This window comes from Somniosus microcephalus, chromosome 6 (assembly GCF_052327205.1).
Source record: "Somniosus microcephalus isolate GS21.2 chromosome 6, FLI_Smic_1.0, whole genome shotgun sequence".
Lineage (NCBI taxonomy): Eukaryota > Metazoa > Chordata > Chondrichthyes > Squaliformes > Somniosidae > Somniosus > Somniosus microcephalus.
Genome location: NC_140992.1, coordinates 247,033,168 through 247,057,956, shown reverse-complemented (window position 1 = coordinate 247,057,956; position 24,789 = coordinate 247,033,168). Strand labels below are relative to the sequence as shown.

The 24,789-nt window shown below is 46.3% G+C and overlaps 1 protein-coding gene across 1 annotated transcript in view; it reads left to right on the top strand.

Annotated features, from left to right (window-relative positions):
• pmfbp1 (polyamine modulated factor 1 binding protein 1) overlaps positions 1-24,789 on the top strand; it is an 840,874-nt gene that overhangs the window by 725,301 nt on the left and 90,784 nt on the right. The window contains 3 exon segments of the mRNA XM_085991731.1: positions 5,300-5,467; positions 14,233-14,400; positions 20,768-20,877. Coding sequence (XP_085847857.1) covers positions 5,300-5,467; positions 14,233-14,400; positions 20,768-20,877 — 446 coding nt within the window.

Below are 24,789 nucleotides of genomic sequence, written 5' to 3'. Positions count from 1 at the left end.
ACAACTGCAGCAAGACATCCTTGCTCCTGCACTCGAATCCTCTTGCTATGAAGGCCAATATACCATTTGCCTTTTTAACCGCCTGCTGCACCTGCATGCTTACCTTCAGTGACTGGTACACAAGGATACCCAGGTCTCGTTGCACTTCCCCTTCTCCCAATCTATTGCCGTTCAGATAATAATCTGCCTTCATGTTTTTGCCACTGTAGGGGGTTTTGGTTTGGGGTTTGTGTCTGGTCAATCAGTCGTGTGTCTGAACTGCTCCAGCCCCGTGCGGTTTGAATCGCTTCCCCTTTGGTTCTGACCACCGGACTTATTTACAAGTAGCGATATAGACAAACGAGACCAGTGGTTCAGTGCAAAGAAAACCAATGTTTATTAAAATAGAGAACAATTACTATACAGAGAAAATCACTATGGATGCAACACAATTACACTTAACGGGGGAGGAAAAACAGACACATCGAGGGAAAATGACTAAAATAACACTTTAGCAATTCCCCTTAACTCCCACCCTTTACACCTATCTAGATTATCTTGTGATGGGCCAGAAAATTGATGCTCACCAGTCTAGGATGTTGAAATGCCTGCTCCGTGCCCTGTTGCCTGCCGATGTCTTAGGTTTTCACTGCCCAAAGCAGAGATACCCCAGTAATTTAAACGTAACTGTGGGTATTCTACTTCCCTGGACGGGCTCTTCGTCGACGATCCTCTTGCTGGGTTGATGGTAAGGCAGGGCACCGGAGGCAAGGCGGGAGAAAGAGAGAGAGAGAAATGGCCTCCCGAGGGACTAGTTATACCCCTCCCGGTAGCCCTTATCTCCCGCCAGATCAGCTGATTTCTTTTGTCTAATCTGGACGTATTGAAACTCATACAAAAGGTACTGATCTGGGCCCATCGACCTGGATGGCCGGTAATCGGTTTTACTGATCTCATCAGTGTTCCCTTTGTCCAACTGGTTTCGTGATGGGGCCATTCCAATCTGAATACCCCGTTGATTGTTTTGAAGTACTTAGGTAAACAATGTTGACGTTCTCTAAACGAAGGCCTGAATGCAGCTGAGCTTGTCCCACTACATATTCAATAGGTCCTGTCTGCTCTTGATTGTTTGTGTAAACAACCTTGATGGCTTTTAATCAGAGGCCCAAATGCCACTGGGTTTGCTTCTAATGCATAAATGCAGAAGGTCTGTCTGCATTCAAGTTCTGGAAAGTTCCTTCTCACAGTCATCAGAATACAAGCTGTCAGTCCAAACTGAAACTTACAGGCTTTGGCCATGAGGCTGTCCGCAGCCATCTTGTTGTGCCCTGGATTTTAAACTCAGTCCAACCAGGGTTTCTTTAATAAACCAAAAGTAAATCCTCGGGGGAGACATGAAATTTGCGAATCCTTTCACCACCGAAGTGGATAACCTCGCATTTATCCACATTATACTGCATCTGCCCAATCACCCAACCTGTCCAAATCGTACTGGAGTTTCTCAGCATCCTACTCACAGCACACACGCCCACCCAGCTTTGTGTCGTCTGCAAACTTGGAGATATTACATCTAGTTCCCTCGTCTAGATCATTAATATATATTGTGAATAGCTGGGGTCCTAGCACCGATCCCTGCGGTACCCCACTAGTCACTGCCTGCCACTCTGAGAAAGACCCGTTTATTCCACAGAGAAACAGGACAAATCCTCAGCCGTTTACCTTAGCATCCTCCCAATCATCAGTAAAATGACAGTAGGCTTCATCAATCGTGCTATCAAGCAACACTACTCACCAATAACCTGTTCACCAATGCTCAGTTCAGGTTCTGCCAGAACCATTTGGCTCCAGACCTCATTACAGACATGGACACAAGAGCTGAATGCCAGAGGAGAGGTGTGAATAGCTGCCCTCAACATCAAGGCAGCATTCAACCCAGTGTGGCATCAGGAGCCCTAGCAAAACTAGCAATAGTTGATGGGCATCAGAGAAAGACCCTCCAATGGCTAGAGTCATACCTGACGCAAAGGAAAATGGTCATGGTTGTTGGAGGCCGTTGTTCACCGCCCCCACTGCAGGAATTCCTCAGGGAAGCTTTCTCAGCCCAACCATCTTAAGCTGAGCCATTAATAACCTTCCCTTCATCATAAAGTCAGAAATGGGGCTGTTTGTTGATGATTTTACAGTGTTCAGTTCCATTCTCAATTCCTCTGATAATGAAGCAGCCCCTACCAGCCTACATCAGGCCATCAACATCCTGGGCGCCATCATTGTCCAGAAGCTGAACTGCACCAGCCATATCAACACTATGGCTACAAGAGCAGGACAGAAGCTGGGTAATCTGTGATGAGTGACTCACCTTCTGACCCCTAAAAGCCTCTCCATCATCTACAAGGCTCAAGGCAGGAGTGTGATGGAAAACTCACCACTCACCTGGATGAGTGCAGCCATAACAACACTCAAGACGCTTAACACCATTCAGGACAGAGCAATTTGCTTGAATAGCTTCCCGACCAATGACTCCATATTCACCCCCTCCACCAGTGGCGCACTATGGCTGCAGTATCTATGACCTATAGGATGAACTGCAGCAACTCACCAAGGTAACTTTGAAAGCACCTCCCTCTATCACCAAGGACAAGAACAGTAATATCATGAGAACATCATCCCCTCCAAGTCACACACCATCCAAACTTGGACAAATATCATGTCATAAGGCCTTGAATTTCCACCTAACACCATTGTGGGAGTACCATCACCACGAGGACGGCAATGGTTCAAGAAGGCAGCCCACCAGCATCTTCTCAGGACAATTAGAGACGGGTATAAATTGTGACCTTGCCTGCGTCACCCACATCCCAAGAACAACCAAAACAAAATGCAGTTATTGGGTATAAATCTCCAGCAGTCAGATGGGTGTGAATTTAAGAGTAAAAAGTCAAGAAATCCAAGGAGTCAAAATTCTCTCCTGCACAGAATCTCTCTCATTCAGCATCCCCATCTTCACCAAGTTCCACTGACTGTCTGTGTCCCACCAAATTAACGGCAACATCTTTGTCTTTATCTTCATATCCCTCTACAGCCTCCCTCCACATTACCTGGGAAATCTTCTTCAGACCTACGTCCTAGCCTACACCCTCTGGGAGTAGTGTTGCCTACATGTCTCTGCTATGTCATCGTGATCAATTACTCCAAAGTCCCTTTATTGACTAGCTGCAGCACTTTAACAGTTGCTCCTCACCGAATTATGCTCTCCCCAGCGAAGTGTGGGTTGGGGCAATGTCACAAAGTTTTTTTGTGGTGCCCCACCGCCCTATCTCCCATATGCAATAGGCTGGGGTCATTAAATCAGAGCCATTATCTACTGTTCCAGCTATATATATTAGCATTCTATTAGCTGCATTAATTGCTTCAACGTTATTTCTGAACATTGAAATAGCACATCCACCATTACTCCCAATTACCTTTCTAAATCTCTCTTGCTTTTTCAATTCAATTCATTATACACTTATGGTCCTACATTTTTTCCAACCTATGTTTAATACTTTATAGTTTTCAATGTTAAATTTAATTTGCCATATATTCTTCCATCTGCATAACCAATTTAAGTTCTTATACAAATCTTTTGTTGCATCCTGTGCTTTTATACCTATTTTTGAGTTGTCAACAAATTTGACCATCTTACAGCTGACTTCAATATCCAGGTCATTTATATAGTTTAGAAATAACAGGGATTCAATCACTGATCCTTGTGGAACTCCATTCAACACTTTTCCCAGTTTAACACTGTGCCTCACAAAAGCACTCTTTCTATTTTTTTACCCAAGTTCTATCCTGGATTCTAGTAGCTTTTGCTTAATCAGAAGTTTCCATGTGGAACTTTGTCAGTGTTTTCTGAAAATGTAAATTAATCATATTGTACAGAGAGCCATTATCTACTTTACATCCTCAAAGAAGTAAGGGGATTATCAGGCAGGATTTTCCCTTTCGAAATTCATGCTGGCTGTTACTGTGGACTGGTACTCATTCACCGATTAGCTTTCAAATATGAAGCAACTGTACTGAGTATAGTGACATAATTAACAATCACAAATTTCTGTTCACTGTGGATATTTAGATGCACATAATTGTACATTAAAAAATCTGCTTAGAAGTAGAAAATATATATCATTTTCACAAAATGTAAGGAGGTATATGTTACCAGAGTGCTGTGAAGAATTGGTGTGGTAATGCATTGTGCTACAAAGTGAAAAAGAGTTGGGGGGATATGTTTGGTTGCTTTGCGCCTCCCATTAACGCCCTAAGAGGGCGCTAACGGGGCGCAAAGCAACTAGCACCTGGGCGCGGCGGCGCCAACGCCTCCCGCGAAATTCAGCAGGAGGTTAGTGGCGGCGGTAACCGTTAGTGCCCCGCAGGCGATGACATCATCGCCGTGCGCAACGCTCCGGCCACGATCTTCAGTAGCGCCCCCTGACTTACCGCCGGAAGCTATGTCCGACGGGGTCAGGGGAGCCTACCTGCGGCCGGGGCGGCGCTATTTAAAGGCAAGGTGCCAGGCGGCCATTTTTGTTGCTGGCCACCTGCCTGCACCTGCCTCCGCTACCGTCCTGGCCTCCTGAGCAGCACACCCACCCCCCCCCCCCCCCGCCAAGGAGTGCCGGCTGCGCTCCATGAGCCCGGCACTTCTCTTGAGTGCCGGGCTCTTTTGCTGGGGGTCACACTGCGCAAGGCCCCTCCCCTTTTAAGAAGGGGAGGAAGGCCTGCAATACCGCGACGTGCCATAGCGCCGTGATATTCCCTTGCAGCGCCCCAAGAGGGAGGCGGGGCGACTCCAGTAGCGCCCCGCTTCCCTCTTGGGGCGCTACCACTGAATTTCAGCCGCGGGGGCGCTAATTTTTTTCGGGGCACTAAAAGTAGCGAAGTTAGCACCCTAGAGGGGGCGCGACTCAATTTTTCCCCCTTGGTTTACACTTTGGATTATTAATGTGAGCCAAGCTGAAGCTCTTCCCAGCAGTGAGGGAGGATGAGAATATTGTAGAGTGTTATCCCACGCTGCTCTTTTACACTCCCTGTTGGTGCCATTTGCACATGGCAAAGGTCTATGACAGTGTTACTTACCTACTCTCTTTGGTTGAAAATGGTGTACAGTAATGGAGGACCTAAAGGAAGGATGCAACAAATAAATAAAAGAGGATTTGAAAAAACAAGTGGTAAGTGAGACTGCCCCATAACATAATATTCAAAGTACAGTAGTTGCTACATTAGAATGACATTTTTGTCTCTATTCTAGTGGCCTTCTCAGATAAACAGTTTTCCATTGCAGCTAGGGGAGAAGAGCCGAGAGATAGCAAGCCTGAGAAATGATGTTGCACATAATCAGCAGAGGAATATGCAGCTGCTGGAGGAAAGTGCAGCGTATGAGGAAAGAATGAGAAGACTGCATGATGAACTGAAAAAAATGCAAGCCCTGAATCGGCGGGCAGAAGAGGAGGTAAGGGAAATGGCTTTATCTGACGAGAAACTGCAGATATGTATGTTACTTTCAGTTTATAACTGCAGGTTAATAATTTTTTTTCTCGCCAGTTTTTCTCCATGTCTTCTTCTCTGAATGCATTGAGCCCTTGCTCCAATAATTTGACCAAGTTGCCATTATTCATGTGTCAACTTTTACACTGAGTGTCAGCAGTCTGTTTTGCCACACACAGCATTGCAGCCAAGTCCAATCGTGTCCTCAAATTTTGGGCTCTGTAAAGTGACCAGAAGAATATATATTGCCCACCTAACTAGAACTTGTCTCCAGTTGTAAAGGCAGCTGTATTTCTTTTTGCCAAACAGTGATCTTTTATTTTAAAATTAAATAACTTTTTTTTCATAAAAAAGATACTCTCCAGCATGATTGAAGGAAATATATTTATTGACGTAATAGAATGTTTGGCTGGTATAAAGAAAAACAGTGGTAGTAGCAAACTACAAGAGAGTACAACACTTGCACAAAAAAGTCTTTGGGCTTGGAATTCTCAGCACTATTTTTAGCACACTGAATAACACACTCCTGCAAAATTCTGAAGTCATAGGGGGAAAAATTCAGTTGCTTGCGCCTCCCGTTAGCGCCTTAAGAGGGCGCTAATGGGGCGCAAGCCAACTGGCGCCCGGGCGCGGCACTGTCCACGCCTCCCGCTAAATTCTGCGGGACGTTAGTGGTGGCGCTAACCGTTAGCGCTGCGCCGCTACTGATGACGTCATCGGTGTGCGCAGCGCCTCACTGACACCCCGGCCACGATATTTGGCAGCGCCCCTTGATTTACCGCCGGACGCCATGTCCGACCGGTTCAGGCGGGGAGGCGCAAATTAAAGGAGAGGTGCGGGGCGGCCATTTTTGTTGTTGGCCGCCTGCCAGCACCTGCCTGCGCTCCTGTCCCTGGCCTCCTGAACCCCCCCCCCTCCCCCGCGGAGTGCCGGCTGCGTTCCAAGAGCCTGGCACTTCTCTTTGGTGCCGGGCTCTTTTGCCTGCACTCCCGATCCTCGGGGGCGCAGCTGGGCCCCAGATCGCGCTGCACAAGGCCCCTCCCCTTTAAGAAGGGGAGGAAGGCCTGCAATACCGCAGCGCGACGTGCCGCAGCGTGTGGCGCTGCGGCACGTTGCGCCACGATATTCAGTCACAGCGCCCCAAGAGGGATGTGGGGCGCCTCCAGTAGCGCCACACTTCCCTTTGGGGCGCTACCACTCAATTTCCGGCGGGCGGCCGCGAATGCTTCCGGGGCACTACTTTTAGCGCCCTGCCGAGGCTGGCGCCCCAAACGGGGCTATACTCAATTTCTCCCCCATAGTCATAACGGCACAGAAAGAGGCCATTCGGCCCATCGAGTCGGTGCCGGCTCTCTGTAGAGCAATCCAGTCAGTCCCATTCCCCCGCTCTATCCCCGTAGTCCTGCAAGTTTATTTCCCTCAAGTACCTATCCAGTCTCCCCTTGAAAACGTTGAGTGTCTCCGCTTCCACCACTTCCGTCGGCAGCGAATTCCAGGTCATCACCACTCGCTGCGTAAAAAAGGTTTTCCTCACATCCGCCCTGTAGCTCTTGCCCAAAACCTTAAATCTGTGTCCCCGAGTCCTTGTACCATCAACTGGTGGGAACAGCCTTTCCCCGTCTAGCCTATCCAAACCCGTCATAATCTTGTACACCTCTCTCAAATCACCCCTCAACCTCCTTTGCTCTAATGAAAACAAATCCAGCTTCTCCAACCTGAGCTTGTAGCTAAGATCCCCCATCCCTGGAACCATTCTGGTAAATCTCCTCTGCATCCTTTCAAGGGCCTTCACATCCTTCCTAAAGTGTGGTAACCAGAACTGGACGCAATACTCCAGTTGTGGCCTAACCAGTGCTTTATGAAGGTTCAGCATAACTTCTATACTTTTCTACTCAATACCCCTATTTATGAATGTAAGAAGTCACACAACACCAGGTTATAGTCCAACAGCTTTATTTGAAATCACAAGCTTTCGGAGCACTGCTCCTTCGTCAGGTGAAGTGGAGAAATGCATAAAGACACAGCTTATATAGTCAGAGAATCATGTCAGATGTTTACAGGTAATGTTTCCAACTGCCATTTATCACACCTCAGCAGAGAGATAATCACAGCAATCAAAGGTGTGAATGGTGTCCAAACAGGTCAGTCAGGAAAACATTACATCAAAGAACAATGAGGTGGGGTCACAAGGGGTCAAATATTGCAGATGCTGGGGTCTGTATGAAAAACAAAAAAAGACAAAAAACATTTTTTTTTTTGCTGGAAATCACAGCAGGTCCGGCCGCATCTGTGTAGAGAGAACAAGCCAATGTCGACTCGAGTCTGGATGACCCTGCATCAGGTGGGGTCACATGTAGCGTGACATGAACCCAAGATCTCGGTTGAGGCCGTCTTCATGGGTGCGGAACTTGGCTATCAGTTTCTGCTCGACGATTTTGCGTTGTCGTGTGTCTTGAAGGTCACCTTGGAGAAACACGACAACGCAAAATCGTCGAGCAGAAACTGATAGCCAAGTTCCGCACCCATGAGGACGGCCTCAACCGAGATCTTGGGTTCATGTCACGCTACATGTAACCCCACCTGATGCAGGGTCATCCAGACTCGAGTCGACATTGGCTTGTTCTCTCTACACAGATGCGGCCGGACCTGCTGTGATTTCCAGCAAAAAAAAAAATGTTTTTTGTCTTTTTTTGTTTTTCATACAGACCCCAGCATCTGCAATATTTGACCCCTTGTGACCCCACCTCATTGTTCTTTGATGTAATGTTTTCCTGACTGACCTGTTTGGACACCATTCACACCTTTGATTGCTGTGATTATCCCTCTGCCGAGGTGTGATAAATGGCAGTTGGAAACATTACCTGTAAACATCTGACATGATTCTCTGACTATATAAGCTGTGTCTTTATGCATTTCTCCACTTCATCTGACGAAGGAGCAGCGCTCCGAAAGCTTGTGATTTCAAATAAAGCTGTTGGACTATAACCTGGTGTTGTGTGACTTCTTACATTTGTCCACCCCAGTCCAACTCCGGCATCTCCACACCATGTCTATTTATGAAGCCCAAGATCCCATATGCTTTGTTAACCACTCTCTCAATATGTCCTGCCACCTTCAGGGACCTATGCACATTAACTCCTAGGACCCTCTGTCCCTGCACACTCTTTAAAACTGTGCCATTAAGTGTATATTACCTCTCCCTGTTCCTTCTGCCAAAATGCATCACCTCGCACTTCTCTGTATTAAATTCCATCTGCCACTTGTCTGCCCATTCTGCTGGCCTTTCTATGTCCTGTTGCAGTCGATTGGTATCATCATCACTGTTTGCCACACCCCAAGTTTGGTGTCATCGGCAAATTTAGAAATTCTACTCTGTATTCCAATATCCAGGACATTTATATATATCAAAAAAAGCAGAGGCCCCAGCACTGACCCTTGGGGAACAATACTGTCTACCATCCTCCAGTCTGAAAAACAGCCATTTACCACAACTCGCTGTTTTCTGTCCTTAAGCCAATTCCTTATCCAAGTTGCCACTGACCCACCTATTCCATGACCCTCAATTTTGTTAACCAGCCTTCCATGTGATACTTTGTCAAACGCCTTCCGAAAATCCATGTAGACAACATCCATTGCATTCCCTTCATCAATCCTCACTGTTACTTCATCAAAAAATTCAATTTGATTAGTCAAACACAATCTGCTTTTTACAAATCCATGTTGGCTCTCCTTAATTAGCTTAAACCTCTCCAAGTGCCGGTTAATTTTTTCCTTGATTATTGTTTCTAAAACTTTACCCACCACTGATGTTAAACTGACCGGCCTGTAGTTACTAGGATTGTCCTTACACCCTTTCTTGAGCAATGGTGTCACATTTGTCACTTTCCAATCCTCAGACACCTCCCCCGCATCTAGGGAAGATTGGAAAATTATAGCAAGCTCTTCCACCAATTCCCTTAGCAACCTGGGATGCAAGCCATCTGGACCAGGCGACTTGTCCACTCTAAGCATACCCATCCTGTCTATCAATTTTCATCCCTTCCATTGCTTCTAACTTTTCCACTTCTACCCATATTTTGTCAGCATCCACCTCCTTAGTAAACACCGATACAAAGTACTCAGCGTATTCTAGCCTTACCCTGCGCCTCTAAGCATATATCACCACCTTTGTCTCTAATAGGCCCCACCCCGCCTCTTACTACCCGCTTACTGTTTACATGCCGGTAGAAGATTTTTGGGTTCCCTTTTATGTTAACCGCCATTCTACTCTCATACTCTCTCTCTGCCAATCTTATTTTCATCTTCACATCCCCTCTCAACTTATTGTATTTGGTCTGGTTGAAGAATTCACCTGACATGCATCATACACCCTCTTTTTTTGTTTCATCATCTTCTCTATCTCCCTCGTCATCCAAGGAGCCCTTGCTTTGGTTCCCTTAGCCTTCCCTCTTGTTGGAATGTACCTAGCCTGTACTTGGAAAATCTCCTCCTTAACGGTCACCCATTGTTCCATTACAGTTTTTCCTGTCAGTCTTTGGTTCCATTTTACCCTGGCTAGATCCTTTCGCATCCCATTGAAGTTAGCCCTATTCCAGTTTGGAAGTTCCACTCTAGATTGTTCCTCGCTCCTCTCCATTGCTAATCTAAATCTTATGATACGATGATCACTCGTACCCAAGTGTTCTCCCACAGACACTTGGTCGACCTGGCCCACCTCATTCCCCAGCACCAGATCCAGCCATGTCTCCTTCCTAGTTGGGCCAAGAACATGTTGGTCAAGGAAATCCTCCTGAACACATTTCAGAAATTCCTCCCCCTCCTTTCCCTTTACCCCAGAATTATCCCAATCTATATTTGGGTAATTAAAGTCCCCCAATATCATCACTCTATAGCTCTTGCATATCTCTGCGATTTTCCTGCGGATTTGCTCCTCTACCTCCCTCTCACTATTTGGAGGCCTATAGAATACCCCCAATAGCATGATCATAATTCCGTAATCAGTACCGCCACCCAACCTCCCTTTTTTCCTTCCCTACCTTTTCTGAACACCTTGTACCCTTGAATATTAAGTGCCCAGTCCTCACCGTTTTTAAGCCACGTTTCCGTTATTGCCACAACATCATATTGCCACACGGCTAATTGTGCTTGTAGCTCACCAACCTTATTCACCACACTTTGTGCGTTTATGTACATGCATTCTAAACTCATTTTTGAATTTTTCTTACTCTGCTCCAATCTAATGTGGTACTACTTCCACCTCTAGTACTACTTCCACCTCTAGTACTATCCAACACACTCACTCTTTTATGCACCATCTGCCTCTTTTCTACTCCTATATGCTGGTGCCCATCCCCCTGCCAAGCTAGTTTAAACCCTCCCCAACAGCACTAGCAAACCTCGCCGCGAGAATATTGGTCCCAGCTCTGTTGAGGTGTAACCCGTCCAGCTTGTACAGGTCCCACCTTCCCCAGAAACAGTCCCAATGCCTCAGGAATCTAAAGCCCTCCCTCCTGCACCATCTCTCCAGCCACGTATTCATCTGCTCCATCCTCCTATTCCTGTAATCACTAGCACGTGGCACCAGGAGTAATCCAGAGATTACTATCTTTGAGGTCCTGCTTTTTAATCTTTCTCCTAGCTCCCTAAACTCTGCCTGCAGGACCTCATCCCTCTTTCTGCCTATGCCGTTGGTACCGATATGGACAACGACCTCTGGCTGTTCACCCTCCCCCCTCAGAATGTCCTGCACCCAGGACTTCCCACATGGCACACGGTGTGCACTCCATGGGACTGAGCTGCCCTGTCATGCCTCTATTTCATAGCCTAAGAACTAACCCAGCAGAAATAAACTTATAAACTTAAAAAATATATACTCACCAGCTAGCTCCTTCCCTTGTGCCGACGTCACATTTTTCAAAAACTGCCTCTGTTGAGTTGCTGCCACTCGGGACTGCTCCTTTTAACTGCTCGCTCTCACTGTGCTCCCACCAGGTCCGGTGCTGCTCCCGCTCTTTATACCGCTGCTCCCGGTCTTGGCGCTCTTTGTGCCGCTGCTCCCGCTCTCGGTGCTCTTTGTACCGCTGCTCCTGCTCTCGGCGTTTTTTGTGCCGCTGCTCCCACTCTCGGCGCTCGTTATGCCGCTGCTCCCGCTCTCAGCGCTCGTTATGCCGCTGCTCCCACTCTCGGCGCTCGTTATGCCGCTGCTCCCGCTCTCAGCGCTCTTTATGCCGCTGCTCCCGCTCTCGGCGCTCTTTATGCCGCTGCTCCCGCTCTCAGCGCTTGTTATGCCACTGCTCCCGCTCTCGGTGCTCTTTGTGCCGCTGCTCCCACTTTCGACACTCCTTGTGCCGCTGCTCCCGCTCTCGGCGCTCTTTGTGCCACTGCTCCCGCTCTCGGTGCTCTTTGTGCCGCTGCTCCCACTTTCGACACTCCTTGTGCCGCTGCTCCCGCTCTCGGCGCTCTTTGTGCCACTGCTCCCGCTCTCGGCGCTCTTTGTGCCGCTGCTCCCGCTCTCGGCGCTCTTTGTGCCACTGCTCCCACTCTCGGCGCTCTTTATACCGCTGCTCCCGCTCTCGGCGCTCTTTGTGCCGCTGCTCCCACTTTCGACACTCCTTGTGCCGCTGCTCCCGCTCTCGGCGCTCTTTGTGCCACTGCTCCCGCTCTCGGCGCTCTTTGTGCCGCTGCTCCCGCTCTCGGCGCTCTTTGTGCCACTGCTCCCACTCTCGGCGCTCTTTATACCGCTGCTCCCGCTCTCGGCGCTCTTTGTGCCGCTGCTCTCGCTCTCGGTGCTCTTTATACCACTGCTCCCGCTCTCGGCGCTCTTTGTGAACTATTTTAACAAAATTCTTTTTTATATCATGTATTGTGGTGCAGTGTTATTGCTTTTGTTTAACTCCATATTTATAACTACATTTTCCCAGTCATTAAAGCTGACCTGAAGTTCATTTAACAACCATCCCTACATGGCAGTTCAATTGGTTGGCATATATTTGATAAACAAGGAAATGCAAGGTTAACCCTACTTTAAGCCATCTTTTCACAGTGCACACCCACCATGGATCTTTAACAGTAAGACCTGATTCATTAACCCAATCAGATGTGAAATAAGAACTACACACTGTAATATTTCTATAATACTGTGCAAATGTAATTGTGCTTTGAATCCTCTGAGATATTAGTAGTTGAAGAATATAGAGCAGGTGAAAAACAGGAAGAAATAATTAATTTTTTAGAACCCAATGAATTTTGCTAAGGTCATCCTCAGTACTGATTAAACGTGAGACTGTGATAAAATTATTTTTTATAGACCAAGTGACACAGAGATTGCTTAAGGATTAACCTGGATATGGCACTAATACAACAGCAGCCAATATTAATGTAATCTCACCTCCACATGCTCACACTTTGGGCACACTTAATCAGCAGAAGCTTAATTAAAAATGCTTTGCAAATCAAACTTATATTAGTTTTTGCATTAAGCCATCTCCCATTGATTTTCCTGTGCATTTTAGATACAAAGGTTATCTGCTGACGCTTCATCTTAGTGAAGAAATGGTGTAGGCTTAGGCTGTTCAGAGCAAATGTTTTAATGGTTTCATGCAGATGATGCTACAGTGTTTTGTAAATCAGTTGAGCTGAATGCAATGTAAATTTCTTGTTTAACTTGACATTTGAACTGTTAAATGACTGTTGCAAATACCCGTAGTGTGCCACTGTCAAGGGTTTACATACCAGATCTGCTTGTGCCTGTGCTTCTTTATGTCCCTATTACTGCCACTTCCCAGGGCTGCCATGTGGAAGGTGACGGTAGGCCTCAGCAATCGAGGGTAAAGATTCAGAGATCCCCCAGTGGAGTGAAAGGGCTTTGTAGCGGCCTTCTCTCTCTCTCTCCACTCAGCCCCAGAGATTTACCTGCTGAAGGCCGCAATCTCGGCCAAGGCTCTCAATGGGAGTCTTCCTTCCAATCTTCAGGCCATTTCTGCCTCCTTAAGGCCCCTCCCCACCAGCTCTATGTGGAAGCGCCACCCTTGCTACAGCACCCTCGGAGTTTCCGCCCTCGCACTAGCGGGCTCCTTCTAAACAGCAGGAATACTGCATCGGAGCCCGACATGCATCTGGAATGAGCCCTAATCAGGGAACTAGATTGGGGCTGGGCTGGATAGAGAGGAGCAGGTGGAAGTCCCACTCCGCCGGAACCATGCCCCAAAGAGGCGAATCCCCCGCCTCCCATACTAGTTTCATAATTTTGTGCACCAACAAATCTTAGTCCTATGATTAGGAGCACACTGAGCAACTTGGTGGAGCAGTACATTGCTTACTAATAATGTGTCTTTCATAGTGGTAAAACATTGGTCCACCCCATGTTTAACTGTACAGTTAGTATCCAACCTTGTGAGCTGTGTGAGGGAGGAGCCAAGCAGTTATCCTACCAAGAGAAAAGGTCCAACCGTTGACATATTCCCTAGCAACCGATTACAGACCAGCATAAGAAGTAGCTTGGGAACAAATCAACTTCCTGCTGTCTGGGTCAGGAAATGGAAAGTGGCATAAGGGCACCTTATAAGTAGGGAGACGTGTATGTTGTGCACAGTTGGTGATTAAAAACAAACAAAAAGTGTAAAGAACACAAAACCCAGAAGTCTTAGTTGTCAGATTGAGAAAAGTGGTCATAAAACAGACTGTGTTGCAAGGCACAGATAATCTAATTAAAAGATCCTTCACATTTTCCAGGCTCATATTTGTGAAAATCGATTGATTGAACTCAGTAGTCAGATGATGATGTCACAGAGGAAGACCCACGAAACCATGAAGGAACTTACCAGTAAGGAAGAAGAGATAATGATACTGAAAGTAGAACTGGCCTCCCTTCGAGAAAAATACCACTCCAAAACTGAAGAGGTAACGCATACTTTCAGGTTATTTAACAAATGTTCGGCTCCAATTGTCACTTTACTCAATTTAAAACTAAGTAACCAGTGATTTCTGGCTAATTTAGAAAGAAGAACCTTAACAGATTTAAGTAGCTTTAAAAGGAAAATTGCTGCTTGAAAACTTGGTTTTTTTATAGATTGAAATAATCAATCCTCTTCACAGAAAAAGCAACACTTGGACTTTAAAGGGTAACTTTTGCAAGGCCACACACCGCCAGCAGAGCCATACTAAATTTACACTTAAATGCTTTAGTCCTTAACCTTTTCTAGTGAATTGAATTTATCATTTTATGGCATATATAGAGCACTGTGAGATTATCATGTGCTGGATTTTGCCGTTTAAAAAAAAAATGCATCAACACTTTTTTATTGAATTGAATTGAGTTTGTTCTGCACTTTGTTATAGAAGGGCATAGATACAAAAATGACTGGATGCCAAGTGAAAAGAACAGATGAGTGAGAGAGCCGCATATCTGCTGTGAGAATGTAATTGTGCTTCCTTAAAAGTAAATTAAAGATGCAAGTACATAGTTTGTCGTTGGACTGTATTGTATCTAAAGGAGAGAACCGTTCAAAGAATGAGGATAACTGTACCCTTAGGTAAAAAAGATTCCCCTTTAGTACCCATAGTTAAACAACCACCTGTCTAAACCAACCAGTCTTTGTTTACATAATAGCTTCTTTCTATCTAAATTAAATAGAACTTCAGCTGGATTAAGCAGCTTCCCTTAAACACAATTCACTGATCAGTACCTGCCTTAAGGAGCCATTTTGATTTGTTCTCAAAGATACTGCTTAATGCAGTTTTCATTGTAAGAAATATAGGTTACAGCTCAATCTAATTTCACTGCATGAACATTTCTATTAAAACAAGACACTGCATTCCTTTACTAGCTGTCTCTTCTCTGACACTCCCGGAGAGATGTGCATCAGCTGGACAAAAAGTGAATTCAAAATGTTGTCAGCCATGACAGCTCTTATATAGCATGCCATCCACAATGGCTAAAATTGCCATATTCATTACACCACCTCATGTCCACACAGCCAGGCTTTAAATTGATGTTGAAAAGTGTGTTAGTCAGTGCTTCAACTATGTATTACAATTCATGTCACCAGAGAGTGATTTTTTTCCACCTTATTTCTATCATGTTCTCTGTTAGTGTCTGTTCTTGATATTGGAATGTTTAGCTGGGTAATTAAGTGTAATGGAAAATTTAGACTGAAGTGTCTCTGTTTCAGAAAGGGCTCTCTGTTAATAAATGACTGCAGAAATGTTGTTTGACTTCATTTGAACAGGACACATATATTTTGTGTCAAACCAGACTGTTTTTTCCTTTAATATGAATGTTAATGGCAGTGGTGAATCCACAGAGTGAAAGACTAGGCAGAGGAGATAAAATACAGTTAGTAAAACAGGAATCAATCTTCCACTAATTCTTTAAGGGTTATGAAAGAATTGTTGTACCACATACAAAAATTATGTAAGAAGTGTATTGTGCAAATACAGTAACCTTATATTACTTTCAATTATGAATCCCAGTGCAAGTCAGCAACCCGTTCTATTTACTGGTATAGATTATCAGCTTCATTAGTTCATGGAGCTGAAAATGTTTTAGACATATTCTGTAATTTAGTTATATAAAACTAACCTTGCCTCAAGTCAAAAATATACAACTCGGCTTAGTCCTGCAGTCCGCGATTTCTTACACTAGACGTGACGGGAGTTGAGTGCTTAGTGACATCTAGTGGCCAAAGTATAGTATTAAGCGATCACAATGGGCTGGTTTGAGAGAGATTTTTGTGCACCAATAAATTTGTTGACTACTTTTCTTGTTTTTCTGACTACGTAACAAGATTATAAATTGGCAGTGAGTGTTTTGTTGTGGAATTTGTTGAGTAATTTAGCTAACTGGTTACTAACATTTGTAAGTAAAAATGTTGCACTCATAAAATGTAAACTTGTTACAGTACTAAATTAATCTGCAAATTCTGTTTTTAAGGAAGATTAGTGATTAGATTTTCTGGTTTAATATGCACTCCATATTTTGAAAAACTCTCAAATTGCCATTTTAAGATTTGATTAACAAAAGTTGCAAAAACTATTATTGATTCAAAACTCATCAAGAAATCAGCTGCAGATAAATAGGCTAGATTAATATTTTCCCTTATTCTGTTAACTAGATTGAAAACAGCCACCAAAGAAATCAACATAATTTACATCATTGAAATCAGGATGGTGGAACATGTATTTTCCATTAGTCCATCAGAATTTAGATTGATAGTGTCTGTTCTCGGGATTGCCCAACAACAGAAGTAGGTTCTGGATTGTACACCTGTGCAATTTAGTGTCTGAGCTCTCAGTTGCAGCATCAACATTCTCACCGGCAGTGGGTGTTTTGGGGTATCTGTCCTATCTATCTCAGGCTTCTTCTGGCCAACTGATTGAAAGCAAACATATTGCAAGCTGCTGCAAGAAAATAAATAACCTAGTTGCCTGCTCTGGCCAGAATTTCCCCACTGCTACCCATTAAGTTAGCCTCGCCTATTTTGCAGATGATATTTCAAGAAATTGGAGAGAAACCATACATTTTCATATTTCCACCATACAGATTTTTATAAAAATATTAAAATGTGTAATATCCAAAGTCAGTTTGGTAGCTTTGCTTTAAATATGGGTTTTTCAAGTTTGCATGTCAATCTTTCCAGAGATCAGCAAGAAAGAAAGTCTTGCAGTTATATCGCGCCTTTCACGACCTCAGGACGTCCCAAAGCACTTTACAGCCAATGAAGTACTTTTGAAGTGTAATCACTGTTGTAATGTAGGAAACGCGGCAACCAATTCTGCACACAGTAAGCTCCCACAAACAACAGTTTTTAGTGATGTTGATTGAGGGATAACTATTGGCCAGGACACCGGGGATAACTCCCCTGCTCTTCTTCGAAATAGTGCCATGGGATCTTTCATGACACCAGAGAGAGCAGACGGGGCCTCGATTTAACATCTCATCCGAAAGACGCTTTACAAGTCCACTGATATATACTCCACAAAATGGTCCCAAACAGAGAAGGGACAGAAAGGAAATCCTGGGAATAATAACAGCATTAAGGCCAGGGGGTTTATATGTTTGCAAGAGGAGGATCTATACCTTCGTGGGGTTTTTTTTTTAAATTTGACATTGAATACTGGATGTTTGCTGATTATTACTTTTTAGATTGTGTGTGTTGAAATGCAGATTTCTTGTGATGCAAAATATAAAAGAAACTCTGTATGATGCATTGCTACTCGAGCAGCACAAAGCAACTCATTTGCAACCAATGTTCTTGTTTGTACAATCATGATTCCTTTAGCAAAGGGACCAAATAATAATGTATTGCGGTATATAAAAGTATATATTTCTTTGCTCCAGTTTCCTAAGAAGTTACTCACAGTTTTGTTGAAGTTGAAATATTTTCAAAGAGTCGGTATTTTAATTTGATGTTTTCAAAAGCTGTCTCTTTTAAAAGTTGCATTCTTTAATGTGACATTGATGATAGAATTATAATATTATAACTAATCTGCAAAAGAAAAAATTAAACTTGAAATTTAAAAATAAATGGAGAGTAGCTTTCCTGCTGCCCCACCTATTTTGAGTGTAGATGGGCTAGGAGGAAACGAATTTCCTAAGTAGTACCTGGCACAGTGACAGACTCAACAGGCATGCCATCACTCTCCCTGGTGTGGAGGCTGAGTAAAGGGACATAAAACCTCCTGAAATTAAGAACTGATGCCATAGCTCTTCAAAAAAAAGAGTACCCATATCTAAGCTAGAAAGAATCATGGATGCTATCTATTTATATCAAATATGGTCTCTCTTCCTAGATTATTGTGCATGGTACCTTGCAGAGGATCCATTGCTATAGGTGACCACCGAGCAATCTCAGAAAATAACCATGAAAAGGATAGAGTGAAATTCGAGGTTCTGCAGGTCTATTCTTACCCAGACAACAACCCTTTCCATTCCCTCTCCTTCCATTTTTGTAGCTGTGGCCGGTATTTCCCGAGGTGTCAGCAGGCGCGATCAGTGGTGGGTTTAGTGGGAAAGTGTTTTTTTTTCCCACAGTGGGTCAGGAACCCGCTGTCAACCCACCGCCACACGCCTTTCCCAATGTCGGGTCTGTCAGCGCTGAGCAGACCCGACAGGCAGCGGCGGGGGACACAACTAATTTCATTAGCATCTAGTTGACGGATGCTTAACAGGCTTTTTTAACTTACCTTTTCACTTTAACTTCATGGCCACGGGAACCATGCTGTTCGGGGACCATGGCTATCAACCTGAGGTGGGAGTTCAGTGGCCATTGCTCTAGCTGATTACTAGACAGCTTCAAATGTACAGTAAAAGCTCCCACTTGACAGATCATCACTTTCCTCAGCCACAAGCTATATCACAGTCCATTTCCAGCACAGATTCTGCAGGCTTTCCACTCTCCATCCAGTATCACCTCATTGGAAGAACTCGCTCACCATTGATAGAATGCTCCTGTCATCTCTACTTCACCTGCCATCTATTCCATCTTGGTCCTCAGAATCCGACTACGATCAGCCCCAACACCAGCAGCGCCAACAACAACACCAACCTTCTCCGCAATCACCTGATGCTGCACAGGACAGAGGGCAGCAGCACCCGAGCACATTGTTGCCAGGGATGGCCTCACCATGGCCAGATTTACTTCACTTGATGCTGTACACCCTGGCTGCCACATGATGCACCAGGTTGGCACCACCCGCCCCCCCACCAACACCATAAAGCATCCCTACAATGCCCAAGCCATTCCTTTCACACTCATCACCATTGCCGGGGATACCGTTATGTCTCACCATTCACTTTTTTTAAATGTCATGCAACTCACTAAGCCACTTCCAAAGGTGCACATAAATCTGTCCAAGAATGGAAAGTGTTGAAAATAAAGGTTTCAATGTTTGACACCACATTAACAGAAACTTTACATGAACATTCAGTAAAACACCCAAGTGGCTACCCTTGTGTGTTGTTAGTTGGTATGATTGCAGTAGGATGAGGGTGAGTGTGAGGGGTGGCTAGCGAGATGGGGATGTGATAATGTAGAGAGAGAGAGAGGGATGGGTGGAGGTGCAAGGTAAGTTGGTGTGAATAAGGATGTGCAGGAGTAGGGTAGGGAAGGCAGCGTGATGGGGATGTGATGAGTGGCACAGCAGGATGAAGGTGAGTGTGGCTTTGTACTAACGTTTCATGATCTAATGAGATCATTGAAAGGTTTGCGCCACTGCACCCATATCCTCCTGACCACATCCGTGCTTGTGCCCTCCTCTGCAATGTGCAACCAGGCTGTGTTGATGTCCTGGGGAGGTGTCTTCCACCTGTCGGAAGGGACGAGGACCTCCATGCATGCTCTGACTCCCTCCATAAGCATATGGAGGGAGTAATGGGAGAACCTGGGTGCAGCCCTGCACCTCTGTGCAGTCATTGTCAGTGTCTGCAGCACACATGTCAAAATAAAGTTGGCCATGGTCCCTTTAAGGAAACCGGCTGATGACGCATCATGAAATGATGCCACCAGACCCGCTTCCTCTAATTGGCCCGGGAAACGCGCTGGGCGGGCTTAACAAGCCCTATTAACGGAAAGTCATTTCACAGAGCGGGATGGAGCCAGCAGCGAGGTCGGGACCCACCACTGATATCGCCCGCCACCGACCCGCCGAGGTAAGTAAAATCCCGGTTGCAGGTAGAGAAAGATACACAAACCACTCAGGTTCCATAACTACATGACTGTCAATGTCATTGATTATTTTTCTTCTTGGATCCTTTTTTATTATTTTATTGATCTACTTTATGCATTTTTTCCATCTCTGGAATTTGTCGTAGATGTACCTTGGACTGTAGTGACACATCCTTAATGATTTTATGCTGATCTTGTCTTGATCTCTCAATTGACCGCTAAAACAAAATAGATTTGGAAATTAATGGAAAAGAATCCTCGAGACAAATGTGGATATATTAGCATGACATTTCAAAAATAGCACCCCTCGCATTTAAAAAGATGGTAACTTGGACCCAGGCCTATGCCAAAGCTTCTCTGAAATTAAGTTGTACATGAGCAGTCAACGTGACTCTCCCTCTGATTTTTCCCTTTAGTTGCATGGCTGAAATACAAACTCAAGATGTCAAAGAGTGGAGACACAAACCCATGCCTAAACACTCTATGGCACAGCATGCCCAGACTCCAGCACACTGCATCACTGCACTATCAATATTTTCACTGTTATACTTGAGGTTTATTGCAGTCGGTTTATTCTAACCTAAATTTTTGGATTGTTTTAGCTTGAGACCTTACGGCAGTCCCTGCATGGTGCAAGATCAGACAGTTCAAGATTACATCGAGAAAGTGAACTGGTTGTAGCAAATGTTAATCAATGGGTAAAGGACCAAAAGTAAGTACATTTAAAAAATGGATTTTCATTTCTGTTTGTGTTTAGTAAAGACATACCTATTAAAGCATGTAACTAGTTAACATTCTGCAATGTTTCAAATGTACATGCTGTCGAGCTGGCAGTTCAGGAGTCTTGTCCAACACTGGAGCGCGAATGTCTGAGTCTGTGGTTGTACAATGGATTATCACTGCAGGAATTAGCAAACAGCTCCAATGATTCTTTCTATGTTGATTTAATACTGGCCTGATTCTTCAATTATCAAAATATTTATTATAATCCCTCTCTTACCAAGTCCCATCCCACATGTAAAGAAAGACTGTAACAGAACAGGTATTTTTCAGTAGAACACATTCCCCCTGTTAGCTGATTTATTTAAAACTAGCTGGAGTGCCCAGCGGTGCCGAGGATTTTTTGAGGGCATGTTGTTGTTGGAAGAGAGAGAGAGAGAGAGACTGGGGGGAGAAGAGAGAGACGGGGGGGAAGAGAGTGAGAGAGACTGGGGGGGGGAGAGAGAGACTGGGGGGAGAAGAGAGAGACGGGGGGAAGAGAGGAGAGAGACTGCTGGATTTAGTTTGGGATTAGCCTGGAGAGAGAGGGGGGTGATGTGCCTCAATAATTCCGAGACTCGATGTTAGCGAAACAAAACAAGGCTTTTATTAACTTAGAAAGTAACATGTAAGAGAGAGAGGTATCTTCCTTCTGGAGACTGAGGCCAGACTGAGCTAGCTTACAAAAGGGGCCAGGTATGGGCGGAGCCCTACACACAGCACATTCCAATAAACAATACAATGAGGACTGGGGGAAGGGAAATGACACTGAAACCGACCACAGTCACAGGCAGTGATGAATGGAATATTTCATCACATTCACCCCTTCTATAGATTTAGTCTGTTCGGGGGTTTGATAGTCCTCTGCGACCGACGTGGCTGTTGTGGTGCCGCGGGTGTCGGCTGGGTGTCCCCGGTAGTCTCCTGGGTCTCTGCCGGGGGTGCCGCCAGGGTTGTTGAAGGGGTAGTTGGTGGGGGTGCCGTTGGTCGATGTTCTTCCGGGGGTGCTGAAAGAGTAGTGGGTGGGTAAGAGTTGCTGTGATCGTTGTTGCTGCTATTGCCGTGGTTGTTGTCGATGCCGGCTGGGGCGACGTCTTTTATGGACACGGTGTCCTCCCTTCCGTCGGCGTGCCGGACATATGCGTATTGGGGGTTGGCGTGGAGTAGGTGTACTGGCTCCACGAGAGGGTCCGTCTTGTGGCCCCTCACATGCCTTCGCACGAGTACCGGAGCTGGGGTGGAGAGCCATGACGGCATGGATACGCCTGAGGTGGATTTCCGGGGAAAGACAAACATTCGTTCATGAGGCGTGGCATTAGTGGCCGTACACAATAGCGACCGTATCGAATGGAGCAAATCCGAGAGGCCTTCCTGCCAGCGGGAGATAGGGAGGCCCTTGGTCCTTAGAGCTAGAGTGACTGCTTTCCATACTGTCCCGTTCTCTCGCTCCACTTGGCCGTTACCCCGGGGGTTGTAGCTGGTGGTACGGCTCGTGGCGATCCCCTTGGACAGCATGTACTGGCGTAGCTCTTCACTCATGAAGGACGCCCCCCTATCCGTATGGATGTAGCTCGGCATACCGAACAGGCAGAACAGGCTGTTGAGGCATTTAATGACCGTGGCGCTGGTCATGTCTGGGCAGTGGAAGGCGAATGGGAACCGGGAGTATTCGTCCACAATGTTCAGGAAGTAAACATTGCGGTCGACGGACGGGAGGGGGCCCTTGAAATCTAAGCTGAGCCGCTCAAAGGGCCGTGTAGCTTTGATTAAGTGGGCTCTATCTGGGCGGTAGAACCGAGGCTTGCACTCAGCGCAGGTGCGGCAGTTCCTGGTCAGAGACCGAACTTCCTCAATCGAGTAGGGTAAGTTACGGGACTTTATGAAGTGGAACAGCCGCGTGACCCCTGGGTGGCAGAGGTCGTTGTGGAGGGTCTGTAGCCGATTCCCGGTAGCGCTGGCACACATCCCTCGTGAGAGGGCGTCAGGGGATTCGTTAAGGGCCCCTGGCCAGTAAATGATGTCGTACTCGAAGGTGGAGAGCTCGATCCGCCACCTAAGAATCTTATCATTTTTAATCTTCCCCCTCTGTTTATTATTGAACATAAACGCTACCGACCGCTGGTCGGTAAGTAGGGTGAAGAGTTTGCCGGCTAGGTAGTGGCGCCAGTGGCGCACTGCCTCCACGATGGCTTGGGCCTCCTTTTCCACGGAGGAGTGTCTGATCTCGGGCCCTTGGAGGGTCCTCGAGAAGAAAGCTACGGGCCGCCCCGCCTGGTTGAGGGTGGCCGCCAAGGCGAAGTCAGACGCATCACTTTCCACTTGAAATGGAGTGTTCTCGTCCACTGCCTGTAGCGTGGCCCGCTCAATATCCTGCTTAATGCTTTTGAAGGCGGCGTGGGCCTCAGCAGAGAGCGGAAAAGAGGATGCTTTCAAGAGGGGACGGGCTTTGTCGGAGTAGTTGGGGACCCATTGGGAATAATAAGAAAATAACCCCAGGCACCTTTTCAGGGCTTTGAGAGTGTTGGGCAGGGGCAGCTCCCATAGGGGGCGCAATCGGTCGGGGTCTGGTCCGATTTCCCCATTCTCCACCACGCTGCCTAGTATGCAGAGGCGCGTGGTGTTGAAAACGCACTTGTCCTCGTTGTAGGTGAGGTTGAGTTTTTGTGCGGTTTCCAGGAACCTCTCGAGGTTCGAGTCGTGATCCTGCTGATTGTGGCCGCAGATGGTGACGTTGTCGAGGTAGGGGAAGGTTGCCTGCAAGTGGTGGTCATCGACCATGCGGTCCATCTCCCTCTGAAAAACCGAGACCCCATTCGTCACCCCAAAGGGGACTCTGAGGAATTGGTAGAGGCGTCCGTTCGCCTCGAAGGCGGTGTACGGGCGGTCCTCTGGTCTGATAGGGAGCTGGTGGTACGCTGACTTGAGGTCGATGGTGGAGAACACCCGGTATTGGGCGATTTGGTTCACCATTTCTGATATGCGGGGTAGCGGGTAGGCGTCTAGTTGGGTGTACCTGTTGATCGTTTGACTATAGTCGATCACCATCCGTTTCTTCTCGCTACCCCTTACCACTACCACTTGGGCGCGCCACGGGCTGTTGCTGCGTTCAATAATGCGCTCTTTCAGGAGCCTGTCTACCTCGGTCGCGATAAACCGCCTGTCCTCCCAGCTGTACCTCCTGCTTTTGGTCGCTATTGGCCGGCAGTTAGGGGTAAGGTTCGCGAATAGCGAAGGCGGCTTTACCTTCAGGGTAGCCAGACCGCACACTGTGAGGGGCGGCTGGGACCCACCGTACTTGAGCGTGATGCTTTGGTGGTTGCACTGGAAATCCAGGCCCAAGATCACGCTCGCACATAGGTTCTTCATGATTAATACTTTAAAATTATCGTATACAGTTCCGTTAACGCCCAATTGTACCGTGCAGTAACCCAGAATGGTCGATGTCTGGGTTTTATCAGCCATAGAGATGGTACCCTGAGCAGGGACCACCTTTAGGGAGAGTTGCTGTGCCAGTTCAGGGTGGATAAAACTCTCCGTGCTTCCACTGTCAATTAAACATTTAACCCGGCATCCGTTTACCTCGATGTCCACCATTGATTTGGATAGCGGGTGCGGCCTGGTCTGGTCCACTGTGACCGATGCCACTGTAGGGCCCTGATCGATACAAGATGGCGTCCACGCTGTCTGCTCATAAGATGGCGGACCCCACGAGGTCGGGCAAGATGGCGTCCAAGATGGCCGCTCCCACGGCGCACACGCGGCGGTGGCAGGTTTTCCGGCGGTTGGTTTTCCGGCGGGGTTCCCTCTGCACACCTTCCCGAAGTGCCCCTTCTTACCGCACTTAAAGCAGGTGGTGCCTTTCGCC